This window comes from Petaurus breviceps, unplaced genomic scaffold (assembly GCF_028583685.1).
Source record: "Petaurus breviceps papuanus isolate PSGF00001 unplaced genomic scaffold, PetGlider_PUasm1.0 140, whole genome shotgun sequence".
In the NCBI taxonomy this organism is placed as follows: domain Eukaryota; kingdom Metazoa; phylum Chordata; class Mammalia; order Diprotodontia; family Petauridae; genus Petaurus; species Petaurus breviceps.
Genome location: NW_027185698.1, coordinates 41065100 through 41083512, shown reverse-complemented (window position 1 = coordinate 41083512; position 18413 = coordinate 41065100). Strand labels below are relative to the sequence as shown.

Genomic DNA, 18413 nt, shown 5'->3' with positions numbered 1-18413 from the left:
ATCATAAAGGACTTATTAAACTTTTCACATTCCTATATGGGAAAATGATACATGTAAATTAGTATGGCAGTTAGAAGCCTACACAGAAAGAGGGCAGATGTGAGTTGACTGTGATGGGAAAATCTCAAAAATAAATATGGAGGGATGAACTGGGAGAAGAAGAATGGGGGAAATTATCTTACATTGAAGCAGCATATAAGGAAGATCTTTTACAGTGGAGGGGAAAATGGGGTTTCAAATGGGCAACACTTGAACAATAACAAGTTGTTCTCACTCTCATCTGAACTGGTTTAAAGAAAGAATATATATACATACTCAGTTTGGTATAGAAATCTATCTTAACTAAATGGGGAATAGGATGGGAAGGGGATAGGGAAGGTAGATTAAGAGAGGTAGCAGTCAGAAGCAAAACAGACTTTTGAGGAGGGTCAGGGCAAAAAGAGAGGACAAACAGAAGAAAAGAGGATGGAGGGAAATGTATAGTAAGCAAAGCTGTGAATATGATAAACTCACCCATAAAACAGAAGTGAATAGCAGGATGGATCAGAAAACAGAATCCAACAATATGTTGTTTACAAGAAACACATTCAAAACAAAGACAAAAAAAAAGTGCTGGAGGAGAATCTATTATGTTTTAGATGAAGAAAAAAAGGCAGGGGTAGCAATTATGATCTCTGACAAAGCAAAAAGACATCTAATTAAAAGAGATAATTAGGGAAACTACATTTTACTAAAAGGTATCATAGACAATGAAATAATATAAACACACACCAAATGGCACAGCAACCAAATTCTTGAAGGAAAAGTTAAATAAGTTATAGGAGGAAATAGGCAGTGTAACTATAATTGTGGTGGACTTCAACTTCCCCCTCTCAGAACTAGATAAATCTAACCATGAAATAAATAAGTTAAGGAGATGACTAGAATATTCTGAGTGATATTCAAGTGAAGAAAGGTTGGGGACCCACATTGGCTGAGACAACAACCACACTGATAAAATCAAAGTTCCTTGGCTCATTTCCTTAATGCTCTATGAACTGTTTTACATAATTTTCTCATCTGATCCTCAGGAAAGTCCTTTGTGGTATACTATTAAGGAAACTAAAGCTACATGAAATTAAGACTCGCAGAAGATCACAAAGCTAATAAACGTCAGAGGCAGAATTCAACCTTAGGTCTCCTAAACTGTACTTTCCATTACACCACACAAAATGCATTTAACCTAAAGTAAAAATTTTCTTGATCCAAAAATAAAATCTTGTTGCACTAACAATTAATTATTCAAAATTCATTATGCATGTTCTGTAAGTCCACTACTGAGCCAGGCACTCTGGGGTATAAATAATAAAAGGCCTAATCCTTGCTCTGGAAAAGATTAAGATCTAGGCAGAGGGACATAGGGTGAATCTAGTAACAGCTCTAAGAGCACTGTGAAACAATTTATTATGAATATAAGTGATGTGGAAGTTTTCAGAAAGCCAAGATGAGGAGAGGGTTATATTTAAAATGGGGAAAGAGGAGAGAAGGTACTCTACATGGGTGCATGGGGCAACCAACAAAGAATGGGAAGAGGGGAGGAAGAAAACACTCCTGCAGCAAGGCTGTGAGTCCAGATTAATTAAAACAGAGATCCTGGGAAGTGAGAGATAAGACCAGACAAATGGTGCAAGGCCATTGATACCAGGCTGAGAACACCAGACTTGCTCTAATACCTGAGAAGAGCCATCAGCTCCAAGTCTATTCTACATTGGCTCTGTGCCCCTGGCCCCTCGCCTGGAGTCCTGCAAACTGAAGGCACCACATAGTGTATTGGCTGTTGATGACGAAGATGATGATAATCATGAATAACTGTTGTACTGATCATTTTAACCTTGTTTGACTTGATACTTTTCTGTCATCACAGTACATTTCTGAGCTGAAATAAAACATGAAAGCTTACCACTATTTGCATCATAACCTTGATGACTGACTTTCCGTAAACGGTCAAACCCTTGGTTGATGCTTCGTAGTTTGTCTTTCAGTTCTGTGTGCTTGTTGTGAAGTACGTCCTCTTTGATGTGGCCCCCATCCAACGGAGTGATTACATTCTTGTGGCTTTCTGTTGAAAAAAACAGTAAAACAACAACTGACTCGGCTAGTTTATAAAGCACCCTCCTCCCAAGGGCTTTGTGAAGGAAACAGGAGGAGAGCTGTCCTCCCCGTGTGACAGAGGAAGGAGCTAAAGCTCAGACAGGTGTCTCTAACAGCCAGCTCTACTGAGCCAGAAGCAGGAATCGAACTTGGGTCTTCGAGTCTTGAGCTCAGTGCTTTACCCACTACAACAGACCAGAAAAACGAAACAAAAAGGAAACAATCTTCTCTCAGAGCTCCAATCACTTTACATGTCCCATCCCCTATCCATAAGGGGACTTCATAATTATTCTGCAGCTATCCTTCTCGGAAAGATGGCTTTATTTCTCCTTCAACAGTCTGCAGAAATCTTTAACAATCATCTTGTTTTGTTTCATACTCTTCATCTAATGGTTTATGGAATAGGACAGCCACCTTAAAATAAAACAGCTGGAAAACGACACTGTTACAAAAACAAATGTCTGCTAACTTTGTACAACTCGATGGTTAACTTTTATTTCAAGGCTGCCCCCCAATCCTTTCTTCAGCCCTGCTTATCAAACTGACCTTCTATCCGTCTGCCAGTGTCTACAATCTGCTCCGTTTGGCAGTTTGCGAGAGTGAAAAAACACAGATCTGTCACGTTGGATAGGCCACGCATCTAATAATAGTCTGGTAACATATAAAATTATGTTGGTCAAAAAATCTGAAAAAGTCTGTAATTTTCCACTTTTGTGAAGCAGAGACATGACCTGTCAAGATGACTAACTATAAAATGTCACAGAATATATCTAATCTGGTTTGTAGTGGAAAGACAGCCGACCAGGCGTCAGAAGGCCTGGATTCCAGCACTAGCTATGTCTTTTCACTTCCACAAACACTAAGCCCCGATTATGTGTGCCAAGTGTTGCATTCAGCACAGCACAAAGCTGGAAATGACAACAATCCCTGTCCTCAAGGAGCTTACACTCTATGAGGGGAGTTAGGGCACGTGCACAAAAAATGACACAAAGTAGAATGTGATATACAAAGAAATATAAGAGAATCCGAGAAGGAAGCAGCGTTTCTGTGCATGAGGTGGGAGGGTGGGGGAAGATTTCATGGAGGAGATCACACCTGCAGAGGGCCTCCACGGAAGGAAAGGAGTTCACTAGAGGCCATAGGGAGTGTAGGAGTTAGTAGGATGAAGTCTCAGGAAACAAGCCTTTGGCTGCAACATACAGCGTAAGAAGCGGAGCAGAGCGAAGTGAAGCTAGGTTAGTCAGGGTGTGGAGGCCCTGAAATGCCAGGCTAAGGACTTTGTATCTTATCCCACAGGCTATAAGGAAACACTAATGGGTTTTGGATGGAGGAGTTGTCTTATTCAAAGTATACATTAGGAGGATGAATTGGGCAACTGCGTGAAGAGAAGATTAGAGAGGCCGAGATGCCAGAGGCAGGAAGACTAGCGGAGGGGAGATTACAATATTCCAGGCAAGAGGTAATGAGGACCTGGACTGAGGAAGTGACATTGTGAATGGAGAGAAGGGGAAGGACAATAAACATTTACAAAGCACTTTAAAGTTTGCAAAGCACTTTACATACATTATCTCATTTAATATTTAACCTTGTGAAGTGCTATTTATCTTCATTTTACAGATGAGGAAACTGAGGCGCAGAGAGATTAAGTAACTTGCCCAGGGTGACACTTCTAAGTGTCAGAGGCAGGATTCAAATTCAGGTCTCTTGAGGCCATGTCCATTTCCCTCTCGGCTATACTATATTACCCTCAATGCGATGGGAGAGAGAGGATGGAAGAACAAGCAATGGGACTTGGCCCCTGGCTGGATGGGGGAGAGAGGGCAGGAGGGCAAGGGAGCCTGAGATACTCGGATCGTGGTGACAGGACAACATGTTAATAGTAATCAGTTATTTTGGGAAGATTAAGCTGAGGGAAGGCAGAATCTCCAGGAGGAAGAGCTGGTCAGCAGGGTTACATGCTAAAGAAAGGTCAAGACTAGGTCTGGTGGCCATGGGGAGAGAGTCCCAACAGTTATGAGACCAAGTGCTGAGGAAGTAAAAGCACCCAGGGTGGACAACCTTTTCTAGAGGCTTAGAAGTTCAGAGGAGAGAGATGCAGGCTTTAAGCTCCATTTGATTAGGACAGGACTTGAAAGGATGGGCAGAAATTCAACAGGTCAAGAGAAAGGAGATGCCAGACAAAGGGAAAAGCGTAAGCAAGACGTCCCAGAGGGGCAGCCTGGACGAGTACATGGGAGCTCACAGCAGACTGCAAATGTGCTTAGTGCCCTGAATGCCGGGCAAAGAGCTCTGAGCCTATTTGGCAGGCTGGCGGGAGCCACTCGAGTCTGCAGATTTTGTCCCTCCTATCCCTGTGTACACACAGTAGCTGCTTAATAAGCATATGTTCAATGGTGACTGTGGGTGAATTAGCTTTGTTTTTTTTAAAGTAAAGGGGAGATTATGAGTGCATTTGTAAGAAGAGAGAAAGGAGCAAGGAGAAAGGCTGCAGATGAGGGTAAATGGTGAAATGTCCAAAGGAGCAAGGCCCTAGGGATGGGATTCGGGGCCACCACAGAAGAGGCCAGAAGGACAGGGAGGCGCAGGTGCATAAAGCATGCTGCGGCATGGGCAAGGAGGGAGGAAGTCAAGGGAATGCACATAACGAAGGTGGAACCCTCCTACAGCTGGTCAAATGGCTTAGAGAGGCAGAGCGCCATCGTGCCAGTATGGCAGCCTTCTCCCCTCCATTCTCTCAGCCCCTTTTCCATCTTTCATGTGTGTACCAGACTGGTCTCTCCGCTGCAAAGCTCTGTTTACATCCTCTTCGCCTACATCTTCCCTACTGCCATGGCCCTTGGCCGTATGGCACCACCTTACCTTTCCAAACTTATCTGATACTAATCCTTCCCACATACTCTCTATGCTCCAACCAAGCTTTCTTCTTACTCCTTTTCCCTCCTCACCATCCTTCACCTGCTGAATTCCAATCCATCATTAAATACTCCCCCCCCGCCAAGAAGTCTTCCTGATCCCTCCTCATGCATACAGCCCTTTTATTTTTGTCCCTAATGGACTCACCACATGTTATAGTTAACTTTTTATAGGTCAAAATCTCCTTGTCAGGCCACAAGATTCCCTAATTAACTGCAGAGTTGAGTTTAGCACTTAAGTTCTTCATGGTATGGTGCCAGTTGACCTTTTCATATTTATTTTCCCATTCTCCTCTTTAGGCCCTCTACATTCCAAACAAACTGGTCTACCTGCTGTTCTCTGAACCTCGGCCTCCCATGGTGTCCCCTCTGCCTGGCGCACATTCTCTCTTCCCCTCATACCGTCTTTACCTTAACTCACAGCTTGACTCGCGTGCCACCTCCTGACCCCCCTAGATGTTAGGAGTCACTGCTTTCAACTATGTTGTCCTATCATAGTGCCTAGGATGTGACGAGAACTAGGTGAATTTAATTGTATTATTTATATGTATAAATATATTCCCATGTAGACTGTTAGGTCCTTGAGGGCAGAGATCATTTTGTTGTTGTCTGAGTACCTCTGCAGCAATGAGCAAAGCATGTGTCAGGGCCTAGCTGTCACCTCCAGGTAGATGGTTCCTAGATCTGAAGCCCTTGCTTCTCTGCTGAGTGCCAGGCTTGCAGCAACAGTGCCTTGTGGATATCTCTGGGAAGCCCTGGAAGTATTTCCAACTCAACAGATGCATGCCCTTTCCCTCTGGCCTCTCCACCTCCTGCACGGGGCACCACCAGCCCAGAGGTCACCCAGGTCCCACTGCTGGGACCATCCTTGATGTGTTCCCAGCTATGCTTATGTCTATCTCCCTCATTAAAAAGGGAGCTCCCTGAGGGCAGGGCCAGTTTTTGCCTGACTTTGTATCCTCAGCATTTAGCACAATGCCAGGCACATAGAAAGCACTTTAGAAAACACTTGCTGACTGGCTGGTCAGCAAATGAACGAATGACTGAGGACAAAGACTGTGTTGTGTCTAAAATGTGGATCTCTTCTAGTTCCTTGAATAGTCCTCTATATATTGTAGGTGCTTAAATAAACATTTATTGGAATCTATGATATCCTGGACTCAAGTAAATACAGTAATTTAAAAACAAAAACAAAAAAACTACCTAACAAAATATGTCCAAGGTGGAAACCCCGCATAATTATTCATAACATACTTTGGATCTATAGACAGTAAAAGCTCAGGAATCAAGATGTCAGATTTACAGTACTGCTTTAAGAACTTAGTAGAACACTGTTTGGAAAACAAAGATGTTTTCTGTTTATGAATATTTCAACATTATCAGGAGTACCTTCTGTTCTGCTCACAGTCTCTAAAAGGACATTATATTCATGAACTTTTTCTTTATGATGTTTAAATTCCCGCCACAGTTTATCCAGCTCCTCACTGGAAAATTTCCCAGAGGTTTTAGCCTAACAAGAAGAAAAAAAACAGAGATACTCAAGTTACAAGGTTAAATTCTGTTTGCATCAATAATAATAGTTTGCGTTTATACAGTGCTTTTCTCAGAACTATCCAATTCTAGGATTTAGAGATGGAAGGAACAATAATAATAATCTAATTTTAATTTGCATAACTTACTGTTAGTGATTTATTCTTTCATATGGCTCATGGTTTGTATTTCTTCTGTTGAAAACTGTCTGTTTCTATCTTTTAGTCACTTACTTATAGGTGACAATTCTTCATGTTATGTATTTGTGTCAGTTCCCTAGGGATCTTTATCTTTTAAATCAGACCTTTATTAGATATATTTGCTGTGAAGATTTTCCATTAATCCACTGTTCTTCCTTCTAGGGGCATGGATTTTGTTCATGCAAAAGCCTCTTTACTTTATGTAGTCATGCTTTACTTTGCTCCCTGAGCATCTCCTCTCTGCGTGGCTCTTTTTGAAATCTCTCTCGTTCACAAAGTAACTATTTCTCAGCTCATTTAAAAAGCAGAAGGAAAGGTGGAAATTGGATACAGTAAACTTCCTGGATTCATGGTCTACACCCATAAGATCTTATGTCAAAGGGCACTGTATTTGCAAGCACAGGATATTAGTTCAAATCTTGCCTTTAATAACCTTGGGAAAGTTACTCGACTATTCTGGGCCTCAATTTCCTCATCTGTAAAACAAGATGCTGCCTAGATAACCTCACATAGGCAGCAGTACTCCTAATCCTTCAACTCAGAGCCTTCACTGCATTAGCATCCAGACTACAAACTCCATGGCTGACCTTGAGGCTTCTTCCTGCAAACAAAACCCCAACCTTCATGAAAACGTTGGGAATCGTGTCTTAAATCCTGAGAATGACGTATGACGCCAAACAGAAAGTTTTTACCAGTAATTCTAATGACAAAGGATGTGAGTCAGACTCCCTGTGATGACTGCAGCCTTACAGCTGTGCCATAATGTAGAGCACCTCGACACAGGACGGCTCCTGAGGGATCGACATGAGACACGTGAGACAAAGCCAGGAAGGCTCCAGCGCTCTCTGCCCCGCCTTCCCCAGGGAGAGATGGAGCACAGTGCTCCCCATCAGATATCAATGTCCACTCGTCCTTCTCATTAAAAAAACACTGAGATGTCAGATGGAGGACAGGCTCCTCAATTCCACCGTGTGACAACAAGAGAAACAAAGTCACGTATATCCATGGTGAACTATGGTCTTTTTCCACACAATAAGTCGCCTTCCTTACTCTGCCATCCATCACGAGGTTCAGAGTTGGAAAGGTCTGTGGAAATGACCGGGTCTCACCCTGCTCACTGTGAACAAGAGAAAAGTTAGCCTCAACATGGGCCGTGACTCGGTCATGGTTAGCAACGAGCAGAGTCAGGACTTGAACTCAGCCCAAACCTGGGGCTTGTTTTCACTATTCCTCATCCCTCGAATGAACATTTCTGAAGCATTCACCATGTGCACAGAATCAGCACTAGCTGGATACAAAGAGAAAAACAACTTCTGCCCTCTAAGGAACTCACATTCTACTAAATGTAAATAATATGCGTGCGCATACACACACACATACACACACACACACAGACGTCATGAAGGCTTGTTTTGTGGAAGGAATAGCAAGCTCCCTCCAGCCTCTGTGTGGGGAGGACAGAATGAAGAGGGGAGATGAAGGAGGATGCCATTATGGGAATCCAGAGGAAAAGGGACAAAGGCAAGAGCTTTCATGGAGGCACACCTGCCCAGAGCCCTCCCTCTGCCTTACGTGCCATTGCCCTGTGGCCCATCAGGCCTAACCGCCTCCAAGGAGGCTGAGTGAGCCAGAGTAGGCACTTCATAAATGCTTGGCTTGGTGATGATGCCACAGCCTAATCCAACACCACCAAACTTTACCTTATTCCACAGTTTTTCCAGCCTTGGATCATCCAGCACATCGTTTTCTGTGCCATCATTGATGTAATTGGTATTTATCAGCTGAGCGTCCTTCTTCCCATCTAGTCCATACTTAGCCAAAATGACTAAAGAGAGAGAAGAGAGTTTTACAAATTAAATAACACTTTATATCCATGTGTATTTTCTTTTGATTCTTAAAGAGATTTAAAACGAGCTCATTTCATTCCTAACAGTACCAGCAGGTCCCATTTACATGGTCTACAAAGCATTTTACTTACAACAACATTGAGATGAGAGGAATGGAACAATCATCACCCCAACTTACAGGTTCTGAGAGGGCCAGACAATGGCACGTCTGAAGTAAATAGGTACAAACCCCGGGACACTGATGCCCCATCACTTGTTTAGCCCCAAGCACAATGTCCCGGTGGGGAGACAGGAAATCTTGTGTGACAGGTAGAGCTGTGCCATGCTGGGAAGCACCCTCGGTCTGGAGTCCGAGTGGCTGGCCCAGGCATCACCTCTGCTACACACCAGCCACGTATTCCTGACCCTGAGAACCTCAGGGTCCTCATCTGGTCAGTGGCTCTGGAGCCAGGGGATATTAACATTAGCTACCATTTATATTGGGCTTTAACTACTGAAAGCTTCTGTACGGCTATTCTTTTGTGGGACTCGATCCTCACAACTGTGGGAGATAGGTGCTGTTATTATCTTTGTTTTACAGATGAGGAAATCTGAGTCTGAGAAACGTTCAATGACTTTACAGAGTCATCCAGCTAATGACAGTCTGAGACAGGATTCAGACTCAGGTGTTCCTGACTCCAGCCCCAGCATTCTGTCCACTGACCCACTCAGCTGTCTATCTAACAAGGTTATCTTCTCCAACCCCTTCATTCTACAGAAAAGGAAACTGAGTCCCAGAGAGGTCAAGAGGTTTGCTCTGTCTGGTATACCACCTCCTCAGGGCTCATCTTCCTCCCACATTTGGTGCTAATCAAGCCAGATTCCTTGCTCTCCACTGTCCATACCAGTCTGTCTCTGGCCCTGGTGTTTTTATATAGGCTGCCCCTGTTCTCCCTCATCTTGGCCTCAGGGAAACCTTGGCTTCCTTCTGGGCTCAGAGGACACATATATCCCATCTCACTGAGAGCCAGCCGGTCCAGATTCCCCCAGTCGTGTGTGTCCTGCTTCTACCATACCAGTGCATTTCTTTCATGGCCATCCTGTACTGAGAGGATGGAGAGCTGTGGAGGAGAGTAGAGCAGGCTCTGAAGGCAGGATGCCTGAGGCTCACCTAACAGCCATGTGACCCCCAAGACTTCAGCATGTTCTGCCCTGATAGAGGAAATGTCCTCACCTGGTGTCTCCTTACACTAATAATAGAGAATCCTCTATGTTCTTGATTGTGACCCTTGTATCTCTCTCCCTGCCCTCCACGTAAGCTTCTTGAAGGCAAGCTTTATTTCTTTTCTGTCTCTGGAACCCTAGTACTGAGCACAATTCTGAACACAGAGTAGGACCTTCCTACCCTCATGCTGACTGATTCTGTCATTACTCCCAGATCTCTTTAGACTTACACAGGCTAAATCCAATCCTTTTTTCCACAAGAAGACTTGCCAAATCAACCAACAAATGTTTGTTCAGTGCCTCCTGTATTCAGAGCACTGTGTTAGGTTCTGGGGGAGATACGGAAGATAAAGAATTCACAGAGGAAGCAGCATTTAAGTGTGTGTGGGAAATGCCTGCAGACATCTAAAGATAACTGATTTCTACCTTGCTTGCTTTCCAAAATGGATTTATATACATATAAAATTACACAGGTTAAAAAACTAAAAGATGAGACAAATAGCTGCACTTGGCACCCGGGCCAGCTGATTACTGCAGGTGGGACCTGACTGCATAGCTGCACTTCCTGAAGGCTCAGGGAAGCCTGCCTGCTTAGTCAGTTCTCATCTGCCTCACAAAAGGAAGTTCAGACCCATTCAGGTGGATAAGCTTTCACAGTACATGCTGAACTCTAGGAGAAAAGCATTACACGGACCATTACATGAGCCACAATCCATCTCTTCCTTCCCAGCTTGGGGGCAGCTCCTACATTTCCAGTTCTCCCAGCTGGAAGGGCCTCCTCTCTCCCCAACCTGCCACCCTTCTCTGCTTGGATCCTCTCGGGCCCTGGCAACGGTCTAGCTCACATCCTTGTTGACCTTGTCTCATCTCCCTAGAAGATGGTAGAATGCTGGAGGACAAGGGCTGTGTGGCTTTTCACCTTCATAGGCCTACCACAAAAGTACCACACGAGTAGCAGGTGCTTAATAACGGCTGGGTGAATTGAGCTGAATACAAGGAGATATTGGTTAATATAACAAATGATACCTTCAGCTAGTGTCACAAAAGACTTAGAAAAATTCGTCAGATGGGCATTTTAAAGTATTGAACTCTCTAAAAGCTGAGGACACCACCTCAAAGCTTAATGCTGTGAGAACACTGACGTTAGGAGCTGAGAATTCAGTGGGGATGCGGCACATTCACATGATCCAATTTAACAGTGAACACAGAGGAATGCACAGCTAATGTGCCCATTAGGCTACTTCCCAAATCTCAGTATCCCCAGTGAGTTTTTGACAAGGGCTGGATCGTAGTCAATTAATAGTTGAATTAGCTGAGGGGTGCCCAAAGAGCTGACATTCTGTGTGTGTTGTTGATTAAAGAGGAATCCAGGTACTTCAGTGACCAGCCATATGGGAGGGAGGGAGGGCTGACATTCTATTGTGAACATTTAGAAGCCTGACTTGTACCCTTGCACAGATGATGGCTGGCGGTAGGTACAGGACTGCCTGTGGCTAAGAAATACTTCTATATAAAAGAAGTTTCACAAACTCATTTTGCCTACTGTTATTTCTGCATCAAACTAAGCAGTATTTAAGAAGTTCAACGAAGGTAGAGGGCATGGCCAAGGACACGCCTAAGAATAAATGGGAATCTGTCCATAAGTGCATTATATGGCTAGAGGTAGGCAGGTGCCCAAAAAATGTTCTGAGTCAAACCAAATCGACTTGACTGGTCCGAGGGAAAGCAGGGATAGAGAGGTTTGGGGGAAGGCAGTGCCGTGGAAAGGAGAGCAGATGCTGAGCCCACAAAAAGTGGGAAGTGAAAAGGAGCAAATGCCAGTGGAAGGTCAAAGGGGAAGCGGTGGGCAGGTCGTCTTGCTCTTGTAAAACGGCCTCATATATCTTAATTTCTTGGGCTAGAGATTTGTTTCGCTCTCCATTTTGCGGGTTCTGCAGCTCTAGAATTTGTTTATGGAGTCATTTTTTACAGGTATTTGGAGGGGTTTGGGGGAGAGCTCAAGCAGGTCCCTGCTTTTACTTTGCCATCTTGGCTCCAACCCACCTTCAGTTCAAATATCTTAACTTGTTAAGGTTAAAAGTTTCAGCAGAAACCTGATGACTAGTCTTCCATACTACGGTACTGCTACGACTTCCTTTATAAAGATGTTTGCAGGCTTCTCTCTCAGTAAACTTTTCTCCCAATCACTTTGATATCAACTTATTGGTTTCTTCTGACTTCTAGACATTTCAGTGTTATCCTAGCCTGTAACTATGGTTTCCACGCTTCCCTCTAAACCTGTCAGTTTATCTTCCAGCCCTGAATGGCTTTGGTAATTTTATTTCTCCATACCTGCTTGAGCCATAGAACACAGATGGAGAAAGTCATGAGTAGAGCTGACCTGGATGAAGAGAAATTCTTGCTACCTCACCTCAGTAGCACTTAGCAATCCTTTTCCTCACGGCTTTGTTGATTTTCTGGCACACATGCTGCCACTGCTGCTGTTATAATGACCACTCCACACACATCCTAGGCAGATGACTTTGCCTTTTACTTCATTGTAAAGACTGAAGTCAGCAAGAGCTTTCCTTTTCTCCACCTTGGAAGGGCAACAGGAGCTGGCCACTTTCTAATAATTCAAAGATCGTCACAGGGAAGGGAGTTTACATTTGTTCTCTTTGGCCCTGGAGGGCAGAGGCAGTGCCAAAGGGTAAGTTAAAGATGGATTTCAGTTTAACATAAGGAAAAACTCCCTAGCAGTCCAGACTGTCCAAAAATGGGATGGGATTCCTTGGGCAAGGATTCTGATCACATCAAAGTATGTGCTTCTATGTGCATCCTGTTTCTCTTTGAGTCAGAAGAGTCCTTTGTACTCAATCCTGCCTGCCCCCCTCTCCTCTCAGTCTTGAGAAGCTACACTGTACTGGAGAGAACACTTGCTTTTCAGTCACAGGGCACCGTTTCAAATCTCTGCTGTGCAACTTACTAGTGTAACATCGAGCAAGTAAGTCCCTAAACTCAGGGCCTGGTTCCTCTTGCATAAAATCTGGGGACTGCACTAAGACCTCCAAGGTTCCTTCTGGCTCTAAAGATATGCTCCTATGACCAATCCTCCCCTCAGCAGCATCTTTAGTTTGTCTCCTTTAATCTATTAAACTGCCCTTCCATTGGCTCCCTCACTTACCTTCATCTGCACTGGCTCCTGCCCTTATGAGTAACACAGAAAAGCTCCAGGACGGAGGCAGAGGGATGTCTATGGACTGATATATTTTTGGTCCTGCTGCTCAGAATCCTTGTCTGAGTCTTTCTGTCTTGGGCTCCTCTCCCCACATGCCTGCGGAAGCTGGGATCAGAGAGAGTCTTAAAGGGAGTCCAGGGAGTTAAAGGTGAGGCCTGGCAGATAGCCAGGGTGAAGGCCCTGAGATGGGGAGGACAGAAGAGCACAGCAAGCTGGTCAGAGGAGCCAGACTGCAGCCTGCAAGGAGCCTGGAAAGACTGGAAGGAGCCAGGTGGTGCACATCAGCAAATGCCAAGTGGGGAACTTCATACCTGACCCTGAAAGTAACAGCCCCTGGAGCCTAATGAGGAGGGAGCCCGACACGGTCAGACCTGTGCTTTAGGAAAGTTCCCCTGGCAGCCAGTGGAGGCTACACTGGCATGGGCAGAAAACTGAAGACGATGAGATCAGCTAGAAGGCCACTGTGATAGCCTCAGCAGGAGGTGAGAGGAGATCAGGGGATATCACCGGAGAGACACTGTGATGGCAGAGATGACAAGACTTGGCAAGAGGCTGGATGTGTGCGGTGTGGGAGGGGAGGACTGTACTCAGGTTGCCAGCCTGAGTCTCTGGAAGACACTCAATAGAACTGGAAAGCGGGGAAGACCAGAAGCTTTGGGGGAAAGATGAGTTCTGTTTCGGACATGCTGAGTTTAAATGCTAAAAGGACATCCAGTTTGGGATGTGGGACTACATAGAGTAGGGATTCTTAAACCTTTTTCTTTTTTAATCTCATGGACTCCCTCTAGCAGTCTGGAGAAGCCTATGAAACCTTTCTTCGAATTTTTTTTTAAGCAATTGGGGTTAAGTAACTTGCTCAAGGTTACACGGCCAGGTGTTTCTGGGTGTGGTGCTAAGTGTCTGAGCCCGGATTCGATCCCAGGTCATCCCAACTCTGGGGCCGGTGCTCTTACTCGCTGTGCTACCTGGCCGCCTCTTTTCTTCAAATTTTAAAAAATGCATAAAATAAAAAACAAAGAAGTACCAATCCCCCTCCCCCCCAAACCTAACAACAAATCATACTGAAGTATAGTCATGAAACTGTATTTCTTAAAAAGTTCACAGACCCCAGGTTAAGAACCCCTGACACAAAGAGAAAGGAGAAGGGCCCAAGACAGACTCTTGGGAGACACGTATGGATAGAGGATAAGGCCTGGATGAAAATCCAGCAAAGGAGAGTGAGAAAGCATGGTCAGACAGTTAGGAGAACCAGGAGAAAACAGCATTAGGAACCACAGTGTTGAAATAGTGTCCAGGAGATGGAGAGAACTGTTGTCAAAGGCTACAGAAAGATAAAAAAGGTTTAGGATTGGAAAAAAAAGACCATTAGATTTAGCAATTAGAGATAAACGGTAAATGTGGAAAGGGTGGTTTCAACTGAATGATGTGATGGAAGCAAGATTGCAGAGGGTCTAGAAGTCAGAGGAGGGAAAGGAGAGGCATATTACAGCTTCTTGAAAGCAAGCCAGCTCTTCTCCTGTTTAATTCTAAGACTGCCTCATTTTCCAAGACATCCTGACATCTAGATACATCACACACACACACACACACACACACACACACTCTCGGTCTAACTCCATGTCATAATCTGGATGACAGGGATCTTTGTTCAATGACTTCCCCCTTCGTGGACCCTTAGGCGATACTCCTGAGTAGTCACGGATCTCTTCTGAGAGCCAATGCAGTATGGCAGGGCTTGATGCACCCAGTACATCTGCTACAAACATCTGGAGATGTCACCATCCATAAAGCCTGCTTATTTGTTGCTAATACCCTATAGCAAAGATTCCAAGAAGCCATCAGCCAACAAGCATCTATTAAGCACCAACTGTATGCCAGGCACTCTACTGGGGATACCAAAAATAAACTTGAGGCTCAAAGATGTGATATTCACACCACTCCTGAGAGTTGGAAGTATGTTTGGGATCCAGGTCCCTTTTGACTTTTGGCTAGCATTCTTTCTACTACAATGCCTCACGAATCAATAAACACTTATTGTCCTCACTTCCTTTTGCTTCAGTACATCAGAAAAGGCTTGAATGATATCTTCCAGCCAACTGAGTGTCAGTCATGGTGTTTTCTCTTTCCCCTAAAGTATCCTCTTGCAAGCTATGTCTTGGGTTACAATATTATCTAATACATTTGGGCTATTGGAGACTTTTAATATTACAGCATCAAAGGACTTAAAATTGTAGGGGAGCTTAGAGCTGGCCTGGTCCTTGCTCCTTTTATGAAGAAGCTGAGGTGTGGCCAGTGTCACACTGTCACGGCCAGCCAGTAAGTGGCAAACCCCAAACCAAAGATTCAATGCCAGGCCTTCTAAGCCAATGATTTCTGTAATATGATGCTGCCCTGAATAACTCTCAATACCCTCCTTCTCTCTTGCTCCCTCTCCAGACTGACCCCAGAGAAAGCTTGGACCTGTAGCCCTCATTGACCGCCAAGTGTGAATGGTGGTTAAGCTCTTGGCCAAGTTTCCTCCTCCCTCTGTGCAGTGCTTCTCCAGGATGTGCAGATTTCCTAATGGGTAATGGAGAAGTTAACCAGATAGTTCTTGCCCCTTCGTTGTGCCCACTGGAAACATCCTCCTTTGGTTTTAGAGTAAATTGTTTTCGGTTTTGTTCATTTCATCTGTCGGTTGCCCTGTCGCTGCTTTGACTTGGCTGTTTTGTGGGCCTCCTTTATTAAGTTGTTAAACATGGTGGAAAACAAGCTCAATAAAACAATCTATTTCAGAACTACAGACGATAGGGAGTGTGATAGATGATACACATAATTAGGGCATTTAATCAAACTGAAATTGAGATTTTAATATCAGTAGCAAATACAGCGTCAGAGTCATTAGCTAGCTGTTACCAGAGTCATCAGCTCGGTTGGATAGCACTTGTGGCTTAAGATGGAGTGGTGGGAGGATTTACCTTGTATCCCCTAGAACAGATCTGCCAGGAGAGGCATCCGAGGAGTCCTGCTCACAAACACCACCTTCCAGACTCCCCCACATGTGGATTCTGAGTTCCATCTGAACTGAACTGTCACTGGAACACAATGACATGTACACAAATACGTATGATCTACGTGGGGGATTAAGGAGGCAATGGAGAGGTCAAGACAGCGCACTGTGACAAACGTGAAGAAGGAAGGGCGTTCCCTGGGGGAGGCACAGGTGGTCTTGGCCCTAACCCAGCACTTGTTCTGTGTGTCTAATGTACTTATTATGTATTATTGTGTATTCTGCTTATCTATCTGTTATGCCCCACCAGACTGTTAGTCTTGCAGAGCTCTGCACATAGCAGACTCTTAACAGATGTTTGCCAAATTGAATTTGCTGAACTGTATCAAAATAAACTCCTTTGAGAAGTCACAATTTCTTAGTAGGCCAGTGTACAAAACCCTGCAAGGTATCATGATATGAAGAAGAGGAATACAGAACAAACTTATTTCCTATCTGAAGAAAACGTCATTTTTAATGTACATACTTGGGAAATTAACCTAGGGATTTTTGATGATTTTCAATCTTCTAAATGAGAGACTTTTTGGAAGACAAAGGGCAGAAAAAAAGTTGGTTATGTAAATGATGCCAAAGAATAAGCTATTATTTTCCTTGAAAATGGCTTAATCCCAGTGATGAACTCTTGGCTAGGAAGAGAAGATACTTCATGAAGAACAGGAAGAAAAAGGGGGCTAGAGATTTGATCAAGATGAGTTTAAATTGGAAATGGAGGGCAAAGGAGAAAAATGCCCAGAAAAGATTAAGTATAATGTGGAAACAACAGGTATATGGCCAATAATTCACAGGATGGAAGGACTTTGAAGAGTGTCAGAAATAATATTTTATAGCCACATGGCAAGACATAGGACCTGGGTATTATACAAAATGAACTTGAGATTTTAATATAATAGGCAAATATGATCTCATAGGTCTATCAAAATTGGAAGATCTTGTGGCAATGGAAAGGTATGCTATATACACAGGTTCCTAATCTTTTTTTATGTCATAGACACCTCCTCATCCTCTCATAGTTTGGAGAAGTCTATGAAAATACTATCCTCAGAATAATATTTTTGAAAAAAAAAAAAAAGTTCTGGTTCCAGGTTATGAACTTTTTCTATAGATAAAAGGGCTTCCCAAAGGCACTTAATATCTTTTCATTGCATCCTTGTGTATGAGACATGTAAGCTGGGTGGTACTAGAGGAAAGCCAGGTCATTGGAAAACACAATGAACTTAGAGGTAGTGGACCTCAGTGTGAATCTTGCTTCTGATACTTTGGAACTCTAAGTGTGGACAAGCATTTCACCTCTGAACATCAGTTGCCTTAACTACAAGATGAAGATTAAATTTGTACTATCTTCCTCATAGGTTGTTGGAAAAAAAACTGGTTTACAAACCATAAAGCATTATTATGTCAGTAATCACTGCTACAGTTGAGCGAATTCCTAACTGGCCATGGGACCAGAACCCAAAAGTACTGATGATGATACTGATGGCATTAATCTGGAAGGGGGCTGTCTCTGGCAGCATGTCACAGAGCTGTCCTTGGCCCTCTTCTGTTCAATACTTTGACAACTTGAAATCACAGATGACATGCTTATCCCTTATCAACTGTTTATGTAACAACCAACAGCTAAAAATGGATCAGGATCCCACAAGATCCTCACAGTCTTGAAAGGATATTCACAAGATGGCTACATATAACAATCAAATTTTATAGTGATAAATGTAAAGTCCTGCACTCATGTTAAAAAAAAATCAAATAAATGTACACTGTAAGATGAGGAGATATATAGCCTAACATTCTCTGACTCATAATAATTAATTTTAAGGTTTTATAAACTTCTTTGCACATATTCATTGGTTCTTTACAACATTCCTGAGGCAGGCACTACAGGCATTATCATCACTGTTTTACTGAATCCAGTAACTGAATAAGAAACTGAATCCAAGGGAAAGCTATAGCTGGATGTGCCCCTAAAGGGGAGAAAGGGGCAATCTTTCTTTTGGCTCTGCTCCCTTTACAACCTACTATAAGACAAGGGATTCCTCTAAAAGTGTTTCAAAAGGGCAGTCTGTGTTCCCTCCCTCCCCGCCAAAGTGTAACACATGCCTTGGGCAAAGGGGCCAGACTGTACAACTAGCTTCACTGCAAGTACACCTGTCCAGATAATCAGGGTCTCCCTTTACTTGACCCAGTGACATTTAATATAACTTTCACCTAGAACATAGTGCATGCCAAGTATAATCACAGAATAAATAAAACCTGCTTACTACATATATGCACTAACTTCAAAACATGTCAATTTGCAAAGGACTCAACAAAAATGGCTGCTGTTTTTTA

The 18413-nt window shown here is 43.6% G+C and overlaps 1 protein-coding gene across 1 annotated transcript in view; it reads right to left on the bottom strand.

Annotated features, from left to right (window-relative positions):
- Nucleotides 1-18413, bottom strand: part of LRPAP1 (LDL receptor related protein associated protein 1) — a 44747-nt gene that overhangs the window by 9572 nt on the left and 16762 nt on the right. The window contains exons 3-5 of the mRNA XM_069070649.1: nucleotides 8473-8597; nucleotides 6432-6552; nucleotides 1940-2098 (exon numbers count right to left, since the gene is read on the bottom strand). Coding sequence (XP_068926750.1) covers nucleotides 1940-2098; nucleotides 6432-6552; nucleotides 8473-8597 — 405 coding nt within the window. The remainder of the gene's footprint in view (nucleotides 1-1939; nucleotides 2099-6431; nucleotides 6553-8472; nucleotides 8598-18413) is intronic.